Source organism: Pagrus pagrus (assembly GCF_965226575.1).
Source record: "Pagrus pagrus genome assembly, chromosome: 4".
In the NCBI taxonomy this organism is placed as follows: domain Eukaryota; kingdom Metazoa; phylum Chordata; class Actinopteri; order Spariformes; family Sparidae; genus Pagrus; species Pagrus pagrus.
The window spans coordinates 13,718,553-13,743,404 of record NC_140188.1 but is presented as its reverse complement, the minus strand read 5'-3'; the positions used below and the strand labels follow the sequence as shown (position 1 = coordinate 13,743,404).

The 24,852-nt window shown below is 42.2% G+C and overlaps 1 protein-coding gene across 4 annotated transcripts in view; it reads left to right on the top strand.

Moving 5' to 3' along the window:
• Positions 1–15,000, top strand: part of cux1b (cut-like homeobox 1b) — a 66,591-nt gene extending 51,591 nt beyond the window's left edge. For 2 of the 4 annotated variants that reach the window (XM_084351874.1, XM_084351872.1), the window contains 5 exons: positions 48–189; positions 875–1,165; positions 1,294–1,482; positions 3,336–3,600; positions 3,787–9,990. In XM_084351874.1, the coding sequence (XP_084208000.1) occupies positions 48–189; positions 875–1,165; positions 1,294–1,482; positions 3,336–3,600; positions 3,787–4,294 (1,395 nt within the window). In that variant the 3' untranslated portion in view covers positions 4,295–9,990. The other 2 variants (XM_084351875.1, XM_084351873.1) reach the window with 2 other exon arrangements.
• Positions 15,001–24,852: the final 9,852 nt, after the last annotated feature.

The following is a 24,852-nucleotide window of genomic DNA, read 5'->3' as shown; positions in this document are numbered from 1 at the left end:
TCTACAGTGGTTGCATGTCTGAGCTGTTCTCCGTTCGTGTGTTTCAGGGAATATTGAGTGACGGTTTGTCTCGACTCAAACCGTGGAACAAGTTGAACCAGAGGAGCAGAGAGCCATACCTCCGCATGCAGCCGTGGCTCAATGGAGACCAGGGGCAAAACGCACACATCCAGCAAGCTCAGAACCAGGGTAAACAAATCACATGCACACACACAAACACACAAACACACAAGCACACACACCAGCAGCACAGAAAGTACATGGATTCACACAACCAGGGTCCTTGGGCTAGAGCATTACTCTGAAAGCCTGATTAGAGCTAGTGGCTAGTTGTTACTGTCAGTCTGTCACTCACCCACCCTCCCTCCTCCCACCACCACCACCACCACCCTCCCTCCATCCTCCCTCCTCCTCCCACCATCCCCCCATCCTCAGTGCTGTGGCAGTGTCAGCCAGCAAGCTGCTGGTTTGTCATGTCATAGACAAGTTAGTGTTGCAGCGCCAGATGGCAGCTCCGTGTGTGTGTGTGCGTGCGTGTGTGTGCGTGTCTCTCTTTCTCTCTGGGGGTGTAAACAGCAGCTAATGTACACTGACAGCTCCTCATGACTGCTCTCTTCCAGCCTGCTGAGCTGCACAGCAGTACTACACAGACAGAGACAGGGAGATGAAGGAATAGAAGGAGGAAGCCAAAAAAGCTTCAAACTGAAAACTTAAGCACCTTTGCTGTTTGTTTAACAGGAATTAAATTAATTGATGTAGTATGACTGAAGTCCCTCCCAAACCCAGCAGGAAGAGGAGAGGAAACTCGTTCTCTTACACACTAACATGTCTCCTAACCTGTACGGTCTCTCTCGCCCTGTCTGTTCGGCTCAAGCAGAGGGTACTCCCAAGACGTCAGCCAGCTGCAGCCCCGCTCCAGAGTCGCCCCTCAGTTCAGCTGAGGAGTCTGTCAACGGTCTCGCAGGGGATCCACTCGCCTCGCAGTCCTGCAGTCTCAAACCGTTATCTGAGGATCCCTCAGGTGGGGAGTCACAACTTGGCACCCCACTGCCTGTACCTGGTCATTCGGGTCTCAGCATCCAGGAAATGGTCGCAATGTCTCCTGAGCTAGATACTTACGCCATCACTAAGAAGGTTAAGGAGGTGTTGACTGATAATAACCTTGGTAAGAAACACAGGGGATAATGTCTGTGTGGTTTTGTTGCTCTTTCTCGACCTATTGATGAATTATTCAGCTTTGAAATCGGTTCTTTGAAATGACCGTTTCATTTTCCCTCTCTCTCGTCCAACCAGGCCAGCGTCTGTTTGGGGAGACTATCCTGGGTCTGACTCAGGGTTCTGTCTCAGACCTGCTGGCCAGGCCCAAACCCTGGCACAAGCTCAGCCTGAAGGGCAGAGAGCCCTTCGTCCGCATGCAGCTCTGGCTCCAGGACCCACACAGTGTGGAGAAACTCATGGACATGAAACGCCTGGAGAAGAAAGGTGTGTAGTCAAAGCTCGGCGATGAGGCACAAATGCACGCTCCACACAGCGCAGCATGCCTTCAGAGATAACAAACAAAAGACTGAGACAAAAGACAAAACCGTCATGTTATCTGCTTAAGCATGCAATTACTTTAAAAATACATTAACAAAAAAGACAAACAGCAGCCTTTGAATTACACATGCACATCTGCACACACAATATCCTTTGTGCAGGACAGCAGAGCATGTTGTGCAGATCACAGTCATCTTGGTGTGATGTCAGTACCAATCAGGACTGCAGACATCACATACTGTATTAGATGTGACAGCTAGGGGACTGCCGGGGGCCTGCTTACTCACAGTCATCAGCACTCCTCTTCATCATCGTCATCATCATAATAATCACCAGTGTCTATAAGCTCGTATTTTTGTCATTTGTTAGCCCCCGCACTATCACTCCATCATTCTTTATTCCCTTCTGTTTACATGATGTGTTTAAGAATCAGCAAAGCCGTGAGGCCTCACCCTGCTTGCTGCCTCACAGTGACCCCTGACTGCTCACTTCCAGCTCGCTCTGTAGAGATGGGATACGCACATTTGAACCTGCCAGTAGGCACAATCATCCAGGATCAGTTTACCCTCCTGATATCACAAACTACGCACAAGGGCGAAAAACAAAGCTGACCTCACACCAGTGTGTTTGGGGCGTCGGATGGGTGGGGTTACTCTCCATTCAACTTCGTTTTAGATTATTGACCCCAAAGTAATGTATCCAAATAGCAATGGGGAAAAGTCCTGCCCAACAGCAGAGCCCAGAGGAAAGACACGGACCTAGTCTGGAGTAACCGTATTTGACCTCTCACCCTCGTGGTACAAGCCTGCAAGGCAGCACACAACTTTCGGAGTGGTCTAACCTTGCTCTGAGGGGTTTTTCCCCACAACACTAATATATCTGGCAGCATGTATTGGGGTTGAGAAAATGTCAACCTCATGCGAAGCTGCCATGAGCTGTTCATTTTCAGCTGCTGGTGCCCGGAGTGAATGGTGCTACTTGTTTGCTATAAAATGGAAGATATGCTTTCATTGTTAGAATTCCTGAGAAAGACAATAGCACCACCTAGTGGACGGAGAAGAGGATGGCCAGGTTATATTTTTAACATTGTCTGATGCACAACTGATAACACAAAACATTTCCTGGTGGCATGCACCCCTCAAACACGGGACAACCACTGTGACTGATGTCTGATGAACAAGACCGTCTGAACCGCATCTTGAAAGCGTTTACTACCTACAGTCTGTTTAGGACTGAAGTTCAGCTCAGGAGAGAGTCTTTTATGCTGATAAAAACACAGAATTCTGCTTTTTGAAAACAGCAATATAATTGAACACAGCAATATATAACAGCCTAAAAAGATACAGATTGGTCTAGGGCTGCAACAAACCATAATTATTAATTAATTATGGAAATAATCAATAAATTGTTCGGTTACAAATGTCCAAGGTGATGCCTTCAAGTACCTTGTTTTGGCAGGCCACTTTTGGCAGGCCACATTCATAATAGCTGTTTTGGACTGGACGGGTTTTACTGCACATGAATATTGCATGTCAGATTTCATGCTCATCAACCAAAGATATAAAGAAAGATATAACTACAGCTGAGAGTTTTGTTTTTATTTTATTGCATGTTTGGTTTAGTGTAAAATCTCCAAAAGCAATTTTACAAAACAAAAAATACATTGTCAACCAAACTTCTTGAAAAAAGAAGATGGGATACTAGATCACCAATCTGCTGCAGACATGATTTTATTGTTGATACTCCATTTATTTATTTGTTTCTGACTTCCCTTTCTTTGTTTTTGTGTGCTTGTTCAGCTTACATGAAGAGGCGGCTGAGCTCCTTGAGTGATGGCCATTCTGTGGACCCGGGCTTAGTGGGGCCAGAATACATCCAGGGCTCCCAGAGTCCGGGACAGCAGCATCTGAAGAAGCCCAGGGTGGTGTTGGGCCCCGAGGAGAAGGAGGCCCTGAAAAGGGCCTACCAGCAGAAGCCCTATCCCTCCCCGAAAACCATTGAGGAGCTGGCCTCCCAGCTCAACCTGAAGACCAGTACAGTCATCAACTGGTTCCATAATTACAGGTCAGCATTTGGAAAAGAGATCCACTTAAATATGAATCTAGTGTTTCTAGTGCTTTAAGTAAATTTCCTAGAAAGATATTACTGTATTGTCATATAAAACATTGTCTTAGATGTTACTGACAAACTGTGTGTCAGGGTTTGAGTAGCGTGACTGAACTCCTAACCTAACTTGTATGTCTCTACTAGGTCACGTATCCGGCGAGAGCTCTTCATAGAGGAGATCCAGGCAGCTGGAGGGATGGGGCCTGGCAGTGAGGGGGGCTCCCCTTCCCTCCGCGGGTCCAAATCAGGAGAGGGGGACAGCTGTGATGGGACAGAATCTGAGGGCACAGTGGAAACGCGCCAGGGACTTGGCCTTGGCCTGGAGGATCACAGAGGAGCATGCAAAGACCACGACATGGAGGCTGAGTCTGAGGCAGGGGGCTCTAATAACTCCCCTGCCGAGCTAGACTGCACCACCTCAGGCTTAGCCGGGCCAGGCTCCAGCTGTGGACAGGCTGGACTGGGGCTCTTCAGCCTCACAGAGGCATCCTCCAGTAGCTCTGCCTCTAGTACTAACATCCCAGCCTCTGGCCCTGCCAGAAACCCCAGGGACAACAATCTGCGCAAGAAGAAAGCAGCCAATCTCAATAACATCATCCACAGGCTGGAGAAGGCTGCCAGCAAAGAGGATCCCTCAGAGTGGGAGTTCTAGCTCCCCCTGACCATCCTTCATCCCTCTTGTCTCATAACCTCACGACCTCTAACCTTGGACCCCTCCTGCTCTGTTCCAGTTGGAGAGTGGACACAGCCAAAGTCAAGCTCAGCAGCCATTTTTATTACATAGAAGCTTTCCCAAAAGAGGAAAGAAACAAAGAGTGGTTGGAAAAACCCTTAAAAAGAAGATTTACTGAATACTTAGAAGAACAAAATAAGAGAACTTGCGTGTCTCTCCTTTTTTTTTAAACTGAGTTTTGTTTTTGTACTGAGAAAAGCACTTAGCCGTCCTGCTGGCCTCCGGCCCTGCTGTACCTCCCCCTATCACCAGCCACTGGTGCACCAGACTGGTTAGTCCTGAGCTGGGGTCTGACCCACAGCTGGGGTCGAAACCTGGACTCAGTAACACAGGCAAGGCCTGACACAGCAGCTGTCACAGTGATAGACACTGATAGATGATAGATAGAGACAGGAACTCTCTTACAAGAACTCTCACTTTCTTAAAGGAGATTTTTTCCGCTCTTCTTCTCACCTCCCAAGTGTCCACAAACCTCCCCTCACTCAGTGAGACGCCTCATTTTTCACACTGTAGAGTGACTGTTACAAACCCTTTGCCTTTTTCACTCACTGCGTGTGTGTGTGCTTGTTTGTATGTTAGGGGTTGTGTCAGTGTGCACCTGTGTGTTTGTGTGTGTGTGTGTGTGCACACCCAAAAAGGGTGCGTGTGTGTGTGTGTGTGTGTGTGTGTGTGTGTGTGTGTGTGTGTGTGTGTGTGTGTGTGTTCTCTTCTCAATGGCAGCATGTTTTCTTTTGTATCTCACTCCTACACTCTCAGAGGGTAGTGGAAGGCCTGCCGGCTGAGCTGCCATGGTTACTGATGTAAGAAAGATGAACTTTGACCTGTTGTGTCCCATATCCTATCCTGCTGACAGCCATGTGATGGCCAGAAGGATCTCTTAATTCCTCACAAACACACGCACTCATCTGAAGAGGAAGGAAGGAAGGAACCCTCTTTTTGCCTCCTTAAACCCTTCTTTTAAGGATGAAGGATGATCTCTTTTTTGTTTTATATTGCAATTTGGTTGCCAATAAGAGATTGCACAGTCTATTGACTCTAAAGAGTACAAAATAGGGAATTTTAGGAAGCATTTTTAATTAGTACAAAATAAGAACAGAAAATAAGAGAATAACGAGTTACTGTTTTTAAAAAAAGAAAAAACAAATTAGAGTGGAATAATGTTGCGTTGTTGAAATACGATACGATGAATTCACGTAGTACTGTAGCTGTCTGACATGGTGATACTTTACGTGTCTCTTGTTGTTTTTAGGTTGTGCACGTCACAGCTTTACCCAGCACTGGACCTGCTGGGTGTGTGTGTCTGCACCACCAACAAATTTGTTCACAAACACACATCTTTTTATAGGCCAAATCAGGAAGAGTGTGTGTGTATGTTCGTCTCTGTGTGTGAGTGTGTGTGTGTCCCGTGTGCATTTGTATTTGCCTGCATGTAAGTCAGGGTCGAGGTCAATTCACTCAGAGTTAAATTTAAGAAGTACGTTATCAATGATGAACTTTCTGACTGAAAAAAATGGGTTTTAGCGAATAAATTGCAATGTACAGTACTTGATTAATCTGTACTTCCTGTAGATTTCTATCAAAGTGAATTCACCCCAACCCTGGTGTGAGTAGTCACCACTCTCCTCCAGTCTATCCTGTATCCAGGGATGTAAGTCTTTTGCATTGAATTCTACTGTATACACTACAAATTATAAGGCATATCACCTCCTCCCTGTCCCACACAAGCCCTCAGTGCCTGTCAGCCTACTGCCTCCCCTTTGTGTGTGTGTGTGTGTGTGTGCGAGCGCGTGGGTGCATGTACACACACGCCTGTCGATACATGCGTGTGCACAAGTGTGTGTGGTTGTGTGTGTGTGCGATCGAGGAGTGTTCAGTGTTTCCAATGAGTTGGGTCATATTTCGTATCTACTTGCACACACTACTAGTGCACAACTGACACCCTTCTTTAAGCTGTTTGATGCGTTACCATTACATTAATCTTCTCACAAAGTAGTGTAATACTATGATTTACTGTAGCTTGGTTTTATTGCTATTTTGCATTTATAGTTTGGTTTTTATTCTGCTTATTTATAGGTGCTGTATTTTTCATTTAATGTCTTATCATTTGAGTTGTCTATTTTTTAAGGGATTATACTGTTCCTGAGGGCAAGTAACATTTTTATTAGACGTATAGACTGCCGGCAGTATTGGTTAATATTTACAAAGATGTACTAGTTCTCATTTGTTTGTATATTCATGAATCCTAAAGTTTAGTGTCATTTCAATAGCTTTGAAAAATGTGTTTGCTACAGTTCATGCTCCCGTAAGCATAAAGCTTTTACCACAACAGTTATGCTCTTAAATTGCTAGCTAGAGAATCAAAGGACATATCAAGATCAGTGAATATATGATAGCATATCTCTTTTCCTGTTTTCTATTCTCCGATTATGTTTTTTTTTTTTTTTTTTACTTTTATTTGTGGCTGTTTCTTGGGCAAGCCCAACACTAACGCTCGGCAGGGCATGCAGCTTTCTTTAGATGGAGTTCGCCCTCTCATTAATCACATTAACATAATTAACAGGTCCAAATGTATACACTTTGTCGAATAGGTCAAATGAAATTACCTAAACTTGAGAACACATGTTAACTTGAAGGAGGTCATATCTGCCAAATTGAGATTAGAGAAGTGTACCAGCGAGCAGGTGTGCTACGCCAGATTGAACAGATAGCCAGCCTATGATTATGCAGAATTTATATTGCAGTCCGTAACAAAGCACTTATTGGGATCTTACCTTGGACAGGGTCTGTAAACACTACAACAGAGTACGATCCCGGGATCCTGGGAAATGTATGCCTTTAAAAAGAAAAAAAAAAAAAAAGTGGTTGTGAACCAAGCACAGACTCCGCATCCGCATCCTAACACTAAAATTAAAACATAAGAAAGCTGTATCCATGTTTTCTACTCATACAGAAGCCCCTTGTTTCAAACTACAGAGAACTGTGTGACAGAAAAGGGCCATTGTCCTGTACAGTTGTAGATATTATGAGTTGGTTTCTATCCAGAATCTCCTCAGTCCATCCTTAAGCCTCCCCTTTCCCCGAATGTACATCCAGATATATTGGCAGCCTGTCAAAAGATACCGATAACCTCATTGCACTGCATCAAGATGCATTAGCCAAAATTGGATTTTCTAATGTGTCTCATAATTGTAAAATTCCACAAACATTTCGGCTCTTCCTGTGGACGACTGATGTGAAACATCTGTCTTCTGCAGAATACTGAGGGCTTATTGCCTTCTGTTGGACTGCTTGGACTGGACAGCCACAGTGTGTTTTATGGTGATGAATAGCTACTGTAAAAGTATAAGCACTTAACCCATTTTACCATTTTATAGCCAGATCCATCCACTCACCTAAACCACGTGAGATCATCAGATTTGTGCCTTTAACTGCCAAGCAGGGCACCAAACTAGTGATGTCATTAGATGTCGACGACCTCACCTGATTTGTTCGTGATATATCCCGCATCTTGATCCAAAATTTATTTCTCATCCACTTCATATTGGTACTTTAAAGTTGATCTCGGCTCTCCGGAGAGGGTTGTATATAATCGCTGGAGTGCAGTGAAAGAGTAGAAGGAGGAAGCAAACTCGTGTATTCTCATGACTGACCTGCGGGCGCGTTTCGGTGCGGGTCTTAATTCAGACAGTTGTTTTCCCACAATGCATTTCTTACGTTGTACATAACCTAACTAGCAGCGAAAGGCCAGAGCATTGAATGAAGGAGGAAGCATGCAGAAACAGCGTACACTGTAATAACACTGAATTTATTCATAGGGCATTTTGTATTTTTCTGTTTGTGTCAGGTTTGCTGTGACATTAATAACGGCACTACAGGTATTGATAATGACGCGTGCCAATTCTAATGGTTATTTGGAAAAGAGACGTGTAAATACGGTCGATCAAGTAGCTATTGATTCACTATTTGTCACAGTATGCTTTTGTTTTGAAGGCAGGAGGAGAGAAGGGACGATTCAGGACTTTTCCATGATCCACAGATATTTTTCTACAAATTTAAATCAGATGATTCTATACACTGTTGAATAACATTGTAAAGGTGTAACAGATGCTGTATATCATATCATGTTTTCTGAAGTTGTAAAGCTTTACTGTATGATCTGTTGAAGTAGTGGTTATTCATTTGACATATTAGTTGTAATGGAAGCCCGAACAGCAGCACTGGTCACCATATTCAGGAAAAAAAAAAGAAAGAAAGAAAAACCTCAGATGTTTTTTGTAATACTTTTAGAATATATCTTATGAAGTGGGTTTTGTAAGGAAACACTTTCCGAATCAGTGGTGCTGTATGCATAGCACACTCAGTAATACATACACACATAATACAGCACAATACACTCATCCTTTAAACCTTCCCCCACCCTACACCTTTTTAACTTGCGTGCTTTTTATTTTTTTTTTATTTCACCTCTCACATTGGCTCCAGCTGTTTTTAAGTCTTAAACCATTTCCTCTTATCTCTTTTTAGTTATTTCATTCATAACTGTACAGGTTTTAACAGCCAGAGATCGACTCTGGAACAATAAAAAACATTTCAGCGAACGCTCGCAGAAGACTTAAAAAGAGGAAGCAAAAAAGCCAAATAGTGACGTAGTTCTCCACCTCTGTTGAAAGGTTGCTGACAGTTTTTCTTTTTCTTTTTTTCTGAACCTTGTGTCGTCGCTTCAGTTTCACCCATAGCTTATACCACAGTGTAGTCTGACAACCAAATGACCTGGGGAGATCTTCAGCCCCCCTCACCCCCTCACCCCCTCACCCTCTCCCTCTCCCCTTTTGGAAAGCTTTAAGATGCTTGTTGAGGCTTTAGCGAGTTCAGAGTGTTTTTAGAAGATTTTGTCCAACCTGTCATCAACAATGTGGAAGTAATAATTCTCATAACTTCTCCCACTGCTTTTTTTTTTCTTCTTTTTTTTTGTGAGTGTGTGTGCGCGTACATGTGTGTTGTAGTACAAAAGGCTGCATGACTGTAAAGGGATGGTTAAGATGTTTTTTGGAAGTCGTTTCCCTAGCACTTCTGTCACTCCTGAGATGCTTTTTTCTCCGTCGGGGTCTCCCTCCCTTTCGTTTTTCCTCATGTATCATTGTTTCTTTATCTTTCTATTTACTAAACGTATCATGTTGTTTGTTCTCAGCACTGTAAAACAGTCCCTTCTACAACATTGAAAAGCAATATCACTGTATGAAACGTTCACAATGTATTTGTTATGATTGACATTTGATTCATCATCATTATTATTCACATGCACCCTAGGTGTGATAATTGAAGTAAATCTCTTTTATACAAATACTAAAAGTGTGCTGTGTTAGTTTTTTTTCTTTGCCAAAACAATGTTGGAAATGTCTTTTGTTGAAGAGTGTGAAATAAGTATTCTCAGAGAAAGAGGTCAGTTAGAAAGTCAGGAAAGGCGAGAAAGTAAGGGGGAATCTTTCAGGGGTTTCATGATGTTGGACTCCCTCTGCCATTTACTGCTTCCACAGGTGAGTTACTTTGGGAATTAAAACAAAATATGAAGACAAGTGTGAATCCTGAATACGAAATAATCTACAAATTGTCTCCGTCTCGACAGGCCGTTATGCAGACCTGCAGGTGGAGTTTTCGTCCGCAGTGTCCACCAGTGCGGAGCAGAAGGAGCTCATCCTGAAGTTGGAGCACGACCTGAGCACCATCCAGGCCATGTCCTCCATGCAGCGCCCCGACGCAGACGGGTCGGAGGTCAGCGACATGGGGAACATCCCGGAGCCGATCAAAGAGGCCACTGCCATGTTCGCCGGTACGTTGTTGAATTAATTAAGTAGGCTGAACATGTTTTACTTTATGTCAGACATTTTTAAAGATCAAGCCTTCAGTGTTATTACACAGTGATTCTCTTTGGACACTTGAAGAACAATTCAGCCTCTGCTCAAGTGATATAAATGTTACATTTAATTCAAACCCTTAAATCTGCCTTCAAACAGTAAGTGAAGTGAATTTTCACCTCGAACAAAATAAGCAACATAATCAGGCCGTTTTGCAATTAAACAAATGTGTAATTACATTATAGTTACTTTGTCAACTTGATTACGTTTTTGGTTACGTCTTAAAAATATGGCAATTTGAATGTATATAACAAATGCTGTATTTATATCAAACTATATCAAAGTAAATTACTCCTCTTCATTTTTTCATGATGATGAAGTTTCTAATTCCTTTTGATTTACATTGAAAATATGAGATGAACGTTTTGAGTAAGTTCTTTACTACAAGAGCAAAGTCCCTCATCTTGCCTTTACGGTAAAAAACTGCAGTAACAAAAGCTTACACAAAAGAAACAGCATCCCGCGTGTTGTAGGGTACATACGGTACACCTGTAGTTTGCAGCAGTACTATGTTTGTAAGGATCATATGATTTTAAATGCTGAAAAAAAGGCATTTTGTATTTTTCAGATTAAAGTACATTTCTTTTGTAATCTGGTGGATTTGGATTTGAATCGAGTGCACTCCTCTGACAGAGGGGTTTAAAAAGCCCTCATTCAAATGGCTATTTCATGCTCCAATGCTTAAAACAAATGGCAATGCATGTTAAAAATGAGCTGAGCAGCGACCCACACGTAGCAGCACAAAAAACATTCTTCAGGGTCACACCCTTAAAATCCCACACTGTCCCAATATTTAGATGCGCTGTAACTTTAAAGATTGATGACTGAATAAACAACGAGAAGTTAAAGTTGGAAAACAGCCTTTACCACAAGTTTAACACTCGGCAATAAAAATGACTGTGTGTCAACATTAGCCAACAACCCCAATACTTTAATCGCATATTGATTCAGATATTGCTAAACTCTGATTGTTGCACAGAAGTACGTGACAGCCGCTTTTCCCAGCGGAGCCCCGCCCACTTTAGTCCAGTGAGAGGAGCACATAAACAAACATCTGTCATTTGAAATAACCCAAACTGTTTTTTGGGACAATTCAGTTGTCTGCTCAGTAGCGTCCTGTTCCTGTTCCACATGTCAAAAATGACAAAATATCATGCGAAGACCGATTATAGACTATTTGTCCTGAAAAGAATGTTTCTTTTAAAGATGTTAATATGCAGGTTAAACGCTCGATGAATCTGTCATTGTAGTCCCTTTTGAAATCATCTCCCAGCTTTGCTGCTTGTGTGAAACGTCTTTGTTCTTAAAAGAGGTTGAGAGCACATGATTGTAGCGTCAGTCCTCGCAGGCAAAACAGCGCAGACACTGAAGTCAGCACATCTTCTCTGATTGAAATGAGGTAAACCTGCTGAGCTGAGGCTCTGCAGGGGGGCTGTCTGTTGAAATACTGCACACCAGCCTGATTAGAAGGGTTTCAGTGCTTCTTTTCTTCCATGTGACAGTCAAGATGGAGTCCAGATTTTAAGTGTTCACTACAGTTAAATAAAACGGATAACAGCCTCAATTTTGATCACAAAATCCAGCTAAATTAACCTGATTTCAAAATATCGTAAATCATATCTCCAGGTTCAGGTGTGGCCCCTCATCCGGAGCTTCCTCAGGGTCAGATGGACTCTCTGCTCTCCATCATCTCCAGCCAAAGGGAGAGGTTTCGCTCCCGCAACCAGGAGCTGGAAGCTGTGAGTCACCATCTCTCTCACACACTCTGTGTCCCTGCGTCTTTTTCTGAGGGGGACTGTTTTTCTCATCTGTTTGTTTGCTCTGTTTTCGCCCTGCAGGAGAATCGCTCCATGCAGCAGACCATGCAGGCCCTGCAGAGCGAGCTGGACAGCCTGAGAGCGGACAACATCAAGCTCTACGAGAAGATCAAGTTCCTGCAGAGCTACCCTGGCAGAGTGCGTCAGTGTGTGTGTGAGACTGTATGATGGAACTGTGCTCTACATGAGCAACGTTTCTAATGTCCTGTTGATTTACGCGTGTGTTTTCTCTGCGCTGTAGGCTGGAGGCAGTGACGACACCGTGATGCGTTACTCCTCCCAGTACGAGGAGAGACTGGATCCGTTTGCTTCCTTCAGCAGGAAGGTACAGGACGCACAAATGCAAATCTTCTGCCTGTTATTGGTCCATTTAGTTGTTAACTGTCATAGTTTCTTACAACTGACCAAACATGGATTCCAGCACAGCTACAGTCGAGTCTGATCTGGTGTCAGTCCTACAGAATCATCGGCCAGGTTGTCATTTGTAAATTCTCCATTTCTCCAGAAATAATTCATAATTCTTGAGAATAAGTTTCCAGTTTAGCCACCTGAGACCAGAGTGCAACACAGGATGTTGTGTTTTCGTTCAATTGCTGTCACACAACTGATGACAGTGATGCATTCATGTGCTCCTCGGATGGATCCATTTCCTGAGTCGCTAAAGTCATTGATGTGGTCAAGAGCTTTTCTAGTTGTAATGTGGAAACAACACGAGCACTACAAAGAGAGGGCTTATATCACAAAGTGATTTCGTCCTAGACTTGTTGCTGCACCAACACACTCCTTAAAACCACTAAAACATTGATTTACCTGAGTTGTTGTCAGGATTAACTCAACCTTTCTAACTCATTTGGATCGACCAAACATATACAGTTGCCTGCCACGTTTCTGCATATGTTAGAATAAAGTCGGCAAGTCGTGTACTCGGGCTGTCTCCATGTCAGATTTGATTATCGTGGGCAAACAAGCTCAATAAATTTCCATTAAAATACGAGTGTAGGGAGGAACTACACAGGAACAAGAACAGTTACTATCAACTTCTAAATTACTAATGAAAAGGCAAGACAAGGCGATATTTTTATATTGTTGTGCTGTGTTATTAACACGATACTACGATATTTCATTGTTTAATATTACAGTTATCATGAATATCATGATTTTGCGACACCCCTATAGTGCACCAAACCAGTGGCTCCAACTTGAGGAGGCTTCACGTCAAGTTTTTCTAGTCGGGAATACATTTTTCCAATTATTCTACCACCACATGAAGCCACAAGTCCTGTCTCATATTTTGGGCTTCATTGAAAGTCATTCTGGGAAATGTAGGTCCTGAATTAGAGTTAGTGTTGAAACGAATTGAACCACACTGAAGCAAATGTTCTGGATAAATTTGCAGTATGTAAAATGTAAAAACATCTGCAGGCGCTTTTTTAGAATTTATTTTAATATTACTTGTGGCCGACATGTATTCACATTTTTCAAAAGTCTGTGTATTATTTATTGAGGCTAACTACTGTTTGTTTGCAGGAGCGTCAGCGCCGTTACCTGAGCCTCAGCCCCTGGGATAAAGCTACTCTGAGCCTGGTAAGACACAAACACAAACACACACACACACACTTAAACTTTTTGTGTTTGGTGCAGCGTCCTGATCCTCCTGTTCTCGTGTCTCTCAGGGTCGTGGGATTCTCTCCAACAAGATGGCGAGGACCATTGCTTTCTTCTACACCCTGTTCCTGCATTGTCTGGTCTTCTTGGTGAGTTTCCTGTCGACCCCAGTGACATTTCTGCTTCTGTGTCGTCGGCTGGAAAACATGCAAACTGTGACTTTTTTTTTTATTTCAGGTGCTGTACAAGACAGCGTGGAGCGAGAGCATCGGCAGAGACTGCTCTGCTTTCTGTGCTAAAAAGTGAGTTTGTTTACCCTGCAACTGGATGAATTGAATACGATGTTTTGAAGTTTTTTAATTTTTCCTCCGTTCCCTGTTACTCCCAGGTTCGCTGACCACCTCCACCAATTCCACGAGAACGACCAAAACCTTTGAGCTGTCCCACAGTGACGTCACCTCTCCCCAGTGAGAGGAGGCTGCTTCTACATTCAGCAGCGTGCATGTCCTTCATAAAAAAAAATGTACCTAGTTGTGCTCCTGACGAGGACAGAGCTCTACTTTTCTTCTTCTTGCATTAGCTGACATCTCCACTAGGGGGCAGTTTAAGCTTGTAAACTTCAAATCAAACGGTTGGTTGGTTCAAAATAGCTTCTTGTTGCTTTTATTTGCAGATTCTTGATTTTTAATAAGTTGCAATTGATATAGAATTACACTATAAGATAAGATTTCCTCTTATCCTCTTATATAGACATACTAGTATATGAAGTTAAGGTTGTTTATCTAATGGACCACAATACTTCAGGTTGTGTTTCTGGGTTTAGCTGGAATTTATAAGGATTAGAGAATTTAATCAATAAAGATAAAGTTGGTAATATTGATTATTAAAGGTGGTATAGTTACCATTATAATATATGTTTGATTGGAGACTGTGAGAGGTGGGTTGTAAAGGATGAGGTGGTTATTTTAAGGGATTCTGGTGGTGGAACAAAATATACAGTAGCTATAAGTTTACATTTCATTCCTCTGAGATTTGTCCCACTTGAGTTTGACTAACTGATTAATTGGTAAGTACTGTAATGATTTAACGATTTATGTCTTTAGTGCAGAAATCACCTTGTTACTGTCACTTTCTGCTCCTCAGCTGATCGATGAGGGTTTGCAGCAGTAATGTATTGATGGTTACTGAGTCTATGATCCTGTTATTCCTCTGTCAGACAAAGTACTGTGCATGTTTACCTGCTTCTTTCTTTTCTGACTAATATATTCCAAATAAAGACTATGCAGTAGTTTTTCTTGTGTCGTTTTCAAAATTTCCTACCATCAAGACGTGTTGTCTGTGTAGCAGAAGCATGATACAGCTGGTTCCTCTGTGCCATCAGGGGTCGAAAGAGGAAAGTTTTCTGGGGACAGCAATAGTCATGCTCATCCTAAATAGGCAATGATAATCACATTTATAACCTGTTTCATGATGGAAACCTCCTGATAATGGTAAGTCTTATTTTTTTCCCTTTGCACAGATCGTCAAAAGTGCACTGTGGGCAGCTGACCACATGACCTGAGAAATGTACTGATCTGAACTAACGACCAGACATGTAACTCAAGCCAGAAAACCCAAGAAACTAGTCTAACCTGCAGTATCCGGTGTTTATAAAGATAAAAGACAAGTTATTAGTATTCGACAGTTAGATATTATTAGCCAATTTATCCAACCTGTTCAAAAAGTATGACAATAAATTGATAAATGTTTGTTGAGATTCAGTGAAATAAATATAATCAAACAAAAAACTTAATTTCTTCTCAATTGAAAAATATTCAATCCGCATCACTTTTACAGAGTGAAGAACTGACGGCCAGACTGAAGAAACTAAGCTAGAAACATCAAAGGAGACAAGTCATTCAAGTCAAGTCTTTTACTTCCAAGTCTCAACAAGATATTTCTGCTAACTATGAGCTAATGTTGAACTGAGTTTCCATGTTCTGCCGGGACCTGCACATAAATCAGGTGCTGCAGAGGGTTCCCATCCTTTATAATGTAGATGTGTAAGGAGGGTAAACCGCCTTTACTCTGAACTGAAACTGCTAATTTGTCACTGGATGCAACAGTGACAAAGGCTGGGTAGGTGTTTTTGTTTTATACAGTGTGAAGCCTAAGTTTGTGGTGGCTGATGGTGGAGCCAGACGTCATGAAAGCATGTGGTACTTCATTCCTCGTAATCTGGCCTTGTGCTAGTGAGGGAACCTGCTGGATGACGGTGAGGGGAGGAAAGAGTGGATTTATGACATCTGATCATCTCAGACAGCTTCCTTGCCACCCAGTAGACAACCCCTGATGGAGCAGCACCGCACCATGGTCCTGTCATTAAAAATCATCCCAAATAAACCATCCTGCAGCCTTCAATCATCACTATAGCATCAAATGTGTATCAATACGCAGCTGAGAAAAGTCCCCAATAGATACTTTTTACTCCTGTTTGAGTCATTTTAGCAAATAACTAAAGTGCCCAGGTTTTAAAGGTTCATGTCTTCAGCAGGGATGAATAAAACCGGGGCAGACAGAGTACTGAGTCACAGTCGGTGCGTGTTTTTTGACGATAATTCAACTCGCCTTGACATTTAAACCTTACAGTTTAATTACAACAGTCTCCTCTACATAAGTCATGATGTTAAAGGGACAAATGTGGGCTGATAGTGAGCACTCAGTCAGGAGAGGTCTGTTTAAAAGCTGACCCAGGAGGGAAGAAATGGGGGGGAAGCAGCTGACTGACTGATGTCTGCACTGAAACACACACGGAGGCAGTGAATGTGCTGATCAGTGAGTCGGGCCTCAGCAAGTCCCACTGATGGCTGCCTGCGTTTGACTGGATCAGACTGCATTATTCATGAGAGGCCTCCTCTTTAAGAGCACCTCAGTTCACAGCCATTAAAGACTAACGAGACCGGCAGACAACACACACACACACACACACACACACACACTTCCTCCTCCTCTATCTTAAGCCCCTTTTGGCTTATCAATCAGAGCAGCCTCTGAGCCATCTCAGCACAATTACAGCCTCATTCTGCCCTCCAGAGCACCGTTCACCTTTAACCCTCAAACTCCTGATCTCCGTCTCTCTCTCTCCCCCGTTTATTCTTCGTCTCTGCTCCTCGACAGCTCCATAAATATTAACAGCCTCCATCTGTGGAATAACAAAAGTCTTAAGTAAGCCTAATGGCCTGAGGTTATTCTTTTACTGCAGTGGATGGGTCATTTCTTGTGGACTTTGATGACAGCACACTGATGGGTCAGCAATTTCATTTGTGCCATGTCGTGTTTATTTCCAAGGAGCAGAAGTCATGCTCTGTAGGAGCATTAAAAGAGAGGAATACTGAATTATTTCAGCGTCCTGTCAATGTCTAGATTTTTCATTTCCACCACAGGTTCAGCAGAGGGCAGTAAAGTTATGTTTTATTACGAATATGAATTATTTAGCTGACTCCTCTGACTGTAGTCCCTCCTGTCTGTGTCTGCTTCTTCCATTTCCCTTACAGATTTTTTAATAGCATATAACATATTTACTACGTCCTCTTAACATTCCTAATGGGACACTCGTGAACATTATTCCTGTTGTCTTCCTCCAGAATCAACTGTGACCCCACCACTGACACCAAGGAGGGCTTTGGATGGAAGTAACTTCTAAGGGTTAATCTTCAACCTGAAAAATGTCCCAAGTTTTCATCGTCCAAGGGGACATCCTCAAATTGTTTGTCTGAAAACAAGCAGGGCGCTCCCACTGAGGACACTAATGTCACGTCTGAACTTGAATATTCAGATGAATATGAGCAGGTTGGAGGGGGTGTTGCAGGTAGGCGAGAGTCTAACAAACAAGATGTTTGCTGACACAATAAAGAAATCCAAAAACACCTCAGCACATCTATTTTGTACAGGTGTCGTCTATATTAAAGGATGAGTAACCCAACAATGAAAATTCAGTCTTTATCTGCTCTCCCGATGCTGATGGAGAGTCAGGTGAAGTTTCGTAGTCCACAAAACATTTCTGGAGCTTCACAGCAAAACAGCGTCACAACATTCTCCTGAACAACTGAAGTAGATAGGGACTACAAAAAACAAAACAAAAAACTAAACTTTTAGTGGGTCCATACAGCTCGTCTGGCATTATCCAAGTCTCTGGAAGCAGTGACCAAATCGATATGAAAAGACGTTATTTACACCCTTTTTAAGACCAAAATCTTTACTGTAGCTGCTAAGCTAAACGCATTAGCTTGTACCCTAGTACCTAGTTCCAACATGAAAGTGATCACAACAGGACCTGTGGATTATCTTGAGTAATCAGGTCATGATTTCTGTAAAGAAACATTGCTGTTGACTTTTTTAACTATTGTTTCTCTTCACGAGACAGACGATATCCCCAAACTCTGCAACTCACACCAAAACAATCTAGAAGTATAAACAGCACTGCAGGTAAGAGGACAAATACATATTTGTTATTTTTATGTGAACTGTCCCTTTAAACAATATTTTCTCTATAATGTAGGAAAACTATACAGAAAATGTAACTGAGCAAACAAAAGGTGAACTTTTCTTTAAATACTTGAAGATCTGAACAGAGTTTGGTGCGGGTGGGGGATTGTGTAAACACTCCACATGAATCCGGCTTTAACTTGGCAGGTACGATCTTTTCCTCCATTCAGAGGAATCCTCTTCATTCACTTCTCTGCGGCTGTGAAAATCTCATTCAGTGCTTTCACTGAACTAACACACCATTCAGGATTTTTCCTCTTTGTGTCGCTAAGTAGCTCAGACCATAAACTGCAGAGGACTGTTGCATGGATACAAAGAGTGTGTGGGAGTGTGTGTGTGTGTGTGTGTGTGTGTGTGTGAGGGAGGATTGCTCAGGGTGTTTGTTTGGGAGGTGTCATTCATTTTTATTATGCATAAATCATTCAGTAGCATATTTTGGCCTCTCAAAATCCCCTTTGGAAATCTCTCTATTCCCCTTTCTCTCTCTCTTTCTCCCTCTCCTCTGTCTGCATGCAGTCAGTTCACCCCCCCCATCACCCATCACCCTCCCCCCATGGGTGTTGCTATGGAAACAGGCCTCCTCTGTCAGGTGGCTCCATGCTGAACGCTCCCCGGCGCTCTGATTTGCTCTGACATCGTCTGGCTGAATCACTCGGCCACGTGATCCCGGATCAACGAGTCCGGATGCTGAACATGGAGCCGGTCTCTCCCTCTCTCTCTCCCTCTCCCCCACCTCTGAAGTCTCCTCCCCACCCGGCCTTCCTCTCACCTCATCTGGGGGAAGGTGATAGGAAGTGATGGCTGGTTTTACATCATTTCACAGACAAAAGATGTGAATGTACAGTCATTGCACAGGGGGGAAAAAAACATCATTAACATATTCAAATGATATAAATCACAGCCTCGTTTCTAAATTAATTCATCCTGATGGTTTGTTTTTGCTCTCCGGACCTTCTCTAACTGCTCAAAAACAGCTGGTTTATCGGCTTGACTTATGACAATTGCTTACAAACCATACATTACTTCTGTTTGGGGCCTTAGAGAGTTAAACATTGTTATCTGAAATGGATTTTCATAGAGTCCATTGTAGTTTTTATGAAGCGCTACCTCTCCTAAATCATCATATTTTTAAATTTCTGACATTAGAGTTTTACAACAAACACAAGATGACATACTTTACATTTCTTTGTCTGACGTAAGACTTTAAAACAATATTTTACATTTTTTGTAACAACAATACTTTATGGACATTTTGTCGATAAAGTAAACAACAAAAGAAAATTATATTAAGGAGGAAAAAGGCTGGCTTTGCAATAATAATTATGATAATCATCATTTAGCACGTGTTTTTTAAAGGTGTCCCTGTTAGAAAAAATCTATCTTGCTAATTGTATCTTCACTTGGATGATTGAATGATGTTCGTGCTGCGTTTTGATACTAGATGTCTGTCTTCACGTTCAGCTGCTGAAGGAGGAACGTTTCTCAGCGATCACCTTTGGTCTGAATTTAACATGCGTTCGTACGAGCATCGTGATGTCACAACTAGTTTGGGAGCCAGTCCTGGTCCAAATGTAAAAACTTGAAACCTTCTGTTCTCAAAAACTAAGAATGGACTTTTATTGAAGAAGGAGGCATGTTGTGTTCAATATTTAATGGATGTATTTGTAAGAAAAGATGATATTTGAGTCTCATGGTAGCCAAGTTTTCAAAAGCGAGAGTCAAAAATCAAACTTTCTTACAAAGGTCTTATACCTTTAAACGGTGAAATTAAAAGCATTAATTAAGCAAATTCAGAAATTTTGAATTTTTATAGTAATTTTATGAACTAACAGGACTTTTTTTTGAAAAACACAACATTAAAGCAATTATTCTCACATGTCTGGAAACAAGTTTTTCTTTTTTCTTTAAAAAAAATATATAAAAATGTCTGTAGGTCGAAAGAAATATCCACATATACCAGAAAGTAATATTTTGCAAACTGATATATTTATATTTAGCCTATTTTATTGGCTATTTTTCCTCTTTATCTGTCTTGAATTCATTTTTGCAGCTCCAGAGTAACCATGAGGTATAATTCATTTTAAAATGACAACAAAGTAAAGATACTTCTTCGTCCTGCATATGAATGACTTAAGTAAAGTACAGAAATACTGACAACAAAATGTACTTAAAGTATTAAAGTAGTAAGTATTAGAGGAGCCTCTCGAGCACTCGACTCAGTGACGTGTGTTTCCTTCCTGTTGTTGTTTCCCCGTGTTGTTTACGGTGTCACTGACAGTGTGGCTCACTGAGTGCTATCTTTGGGCTGAGCTCCAGGTGACATCATCACACACATCGTGCATCATCTCCTGGCGGCTCTGCGGGGGAGACGCAACCTCAGGTACAGGCTGTCGCACACACACACACACACACACACACACACACACACACACACACACACACACACACTAACACACACACACACACACACGGTTCAGCAGCAGGTCATCTGAGGATTGGAGCTGTTAATTTCTTGTCACCTCAGTTTGAAGCGGTTGGCATGTGTGAGTTGGAGTGACTCAGCTGGCAGACTGACACTTCTGATGGTGTGTGATGAGATCTGACTGGGACTGAAACCAGTCAGCAGCCCAATACATCCATTCAGGTGAGACATGACTTGTGTTTGTTAATCAGAGATGCTCCAGTTTACACACGCTGGAAAACCAACCCGGCCAGGTGGGCAGAAGTAGAAGACTCATTCTGAAGTAACAGTTCTTAGTTTCAGGTGATTATACACTGACGAACACATAATTAAATATATTATGTTCCATTTCTGCCAATAGATCCTCCTAAATTAATATTAAAATAGTCTAAATAGGTCTAAATAGGACATCTACAGTGATGATTTCAACTTAAAAACAGGTGTAAAAAAGTTGTTGTCAGTTGTTTTGTTTACATTTTAAAACAAGTCCCCATCTACTTCAGTTGTTTAGGAGAACGCTGCGATGCTGTTTTGCTGTGAAGCTCCAGAAATGTTTTGCTGACTACAAAACAGAGTAGATAATGACTGAATTTTCATGTTTGGGTGAACTTGTCCTTTAAACACATTAATCTGTCAGCCCAGCTGGACTTCCTGGACTGTGTTGTTTTAATGCAGAGCTGATTTTTGTTCTGAGCCCTCTTCCTCTTCCCGTCTTCAAACAATAGATGTTAAATCAAAAAGGGTTTGTCAGTTGTGGAGCAGTCTTGGCCCACGTCTGTGACTCCACTCTTGAAACTTCACGCCCTGTCAGATACGTTTGTTTTGTTCCCCATTTCACATCATTTCCTGTTCAGATTCTTCCTTTTTTTAATCTCTCTGTTCCTTCTCTGGAAAATAATTAAACATGTTGTCAATAGAGCTCCAGCTTTATTTCCACAAATGCAGGCTGCAGCTATGATCTGAGTCTATCTGACGTTGAACGGCGTCTTCAAAGGCAGGTTGTCGGTGTGTTTTCCTGGTCAGGAAACAGCGAGGGGCAGTTTCTTATTAAAGCCTGCTGACACATTGATCCTAAAACAGCCTCAGGAGGCCAATCTCTCTCTCAACCACTTTAGATGCTTTCACAGGAAATCCACTCAAAAGCATCTTTTTTTCTCTTTTGTCTTTCAGCTGCCCCCTCCCTCCCCGTCTCACCTCTCTGAGGTCTAAATGAGGCATATATTTGAACTCCCGATCAATGATGCCCACAGAGGAGACCGTGTTGTTTGTGTTATGGGTTGCTGCTCTGCCATCGAACTGTACTGTTTGTCTGCACGGAGGAAGGTTTCTCTCAAGGACTGAATTCGTGACCTTTAGGGGCGAGATGGGAGGACTTAAGAAAGAACGATGTGATAAGTTGATGTCTGAGCGGAGGGATTTGGATGTAGAAGGGAAGGTGATGTGGGGGAGACAGTGACGGCTCTGAGGTTGAAGCGGCGGCCCCTGTCCCCTCGAGGCTCCTGTCGATTCATCCTTCCGGCAGGAAGTGTGTGAGGATCAATAAGGAGTGAGGGTCTCTGGAGGGAGATGCAGAGAGAGCCCTCGCCCAGCCCACGTCTCTTTTGGTTTCATTATGCTGCTCCATGCTCCAGCCTGGGTTTGAGAATCACCAGCTTAAATGTCTTTTGACTTACTTGAGTATTTCCATTTTATGCTACTTTTATGCTACAACACCGCATTTATTTTACACATATAGTTTGTAGGTACAACAATATGTACAGTGTTTCCTAATATGAGGTCCAAAGACCACCTTGTTGTTGAGGTTATAAAAGAAGTTTCCTTAAAAATGTCCAAATAAGTAAGAGGAGATAGTTATTGTTAATTATTTAACAATATGTCACTAGATTGTATGATAATCTCCTCCTGTTAACTCTCTACCAGAGTTTAGACAGTCGCAACAAAACAGTAAAGATCTTCAGACAGGACCTCCCATCTGAAGATCTGTTTTACATTAAAGCTTCATGAATCCCTGAGCTGCTTCCTTGAAGACTCTTGAGTGCAGAGGACATCAAACCACTGGCAACATTTCAATCACATGCTTTCATTTAATCATTCGTCTCCTGCTAATCATTACATGGATCGGTTAGAGCTGCTTAACAGCTGAGAAAAACGCTTTGCAAAACAAGATCACACAGTCTGCCAGCTCGGACTGTGGAGCGGCTCGTTTAAGAGGAAGCGCTCAGATTAGAGGCGCTGACCTTCAGGAGCAGCTCGTCCTCTCCCACTACCACCTGTCCGCAGCCTGACCAGGTTATTATTTTAGCCCTCAGCCCCACCATGAAGCCACGGAGTCAATCCTCTCACAGAGGATTAGTAGTGAAGGTGTGCTACGCTAGAGCCACTCACTGAGGTATAAACACCTCCGAGCCACGTGAAGAGTCTCATTTGGCCAAACAACATGTGTGTAATGGTGTCAAATGGTATAATGATAATAAGAAATAAGAAAAGTCAAATAAAACCTCAGTAATATACTATTATCATTATCATAACCTCTGCCACCGTCATATTAATAACAATTCAGTCATTCAGTGTAGAAATGTCAGTGTTGCTGTATTAACAAGCTCTCGGTCAAAACATGGCTGAATTAAAGCAATTTAACTATCATCTTAAAATATATACGAAAGGTGACATCATGTTGAGACACTTACTACGTCTCAAATTGAAAGTTTCTCATTGTAGATCCTCAAAATGAAACTTAGAACAGGAAGTGATTGTCTCTTTTAAAGCCTCCATATTGCACCTTTGTGTTAAACCTCGGTGGAGATAAAAGTATTCTCAAGTAAAAGTAGTTAAACAATTTGAGTTGGAAGTAGCTGTTGTTGCTAACTTTTGCTCATTAACATTGTTTTGTTGATCAGTGGACAATTAAACTACTTAAAGGAATAGTCCGCCAAAAAAAAAGAAAATTCAGTCATTATATACTCAAGTTTTGTTGTCCACAAAACATTTCACGGCAGAACAGCATTGCAACTTTCTCCTGAACAACTGAAGTAGATGGGGACTTGTTTTAAAACGTAAACAACATAAAATGATAAACAAAATGCCCCCATACAGCTCGTGTGGCATAATCCAAGACTCACAAAGTCGTGAAGATATAATGTTAGCAGTTAATGCTTCTGCAAACCAGAGATACGTCCGAGCTGGCCGCAGTTTGTGTCACACCTGTGGACATTTCCAGATGTTTTTGTGGTGTCAGAAGCAGGTGGCTAGCTCTGTTTTAACTTATCTGTGGTTTTGCAGGAATGTATTTATCTTACATTTATTCTAGCGTTTGAGTTGCAAATTGATTTGAAAAGACATTTTTACACCTTTTTTAAGCTGAATCTTCACTGTAGCTACCGAGCTAAAAGCGTTGGATGCATGAGCTCGACGGCATGCCGAGGGTGTAAATAATGTCTTTTCGAGTCAGTTAGGGATCTCTGGGCTTCTTGAGACTTGGATTATGCTGGGCGAGCTGTATGGAGCCATTTTATCTTCTTTTGTTGTTTTTTCACATTTTAAAACAAGTTCCCATCTATTTCAGTCGTTCAAGGGAGTGGTGCAGCGCTGTTTTGCTGTGAAGCTCCAGAAATATGTTGTGAGCTACAAAACTTCACCTGAGGGTGCAAACATGACTAATTAATGTATCTTATTTTTGGGTGAACTTTACCTTTAAGCAGTCAAGCATTCATTCTGAAGGACAGAGACTTTCTAGCTGGTCGAGAGTTAATCCAGCTGGTCCCTACAACTCCTGGGTAGTTGATGGAGGACGTATTCAGATGCTTTACATACAGCTTCAGAACTAAACCCACGTTACGAGAGTGACATCTCACCGTGTTCATCTGAGTGATCGATGAAGGAAATGAGTCATCTGACACCTGCTCCTGCACAATCTGACTTACATGGACAAAAGGAAATAAATGTCATGTCACTACAGATATGTGCAGCATCCCTGGTGTCCACGTAGGATTGTCTCGTGAAAAAACACACAACATCCTGAATAAATGTAGGACAACGTGAACTTCTTATCTGCACGGAACCGTTGGAGACCGTCGGTCGAGAGAAGTCGAGAAATCAACCACTTTTTCTTTGTTTTCATCTGATCAATCCTCCAGTTCAGCTTATAAATCTAAGGTTTGA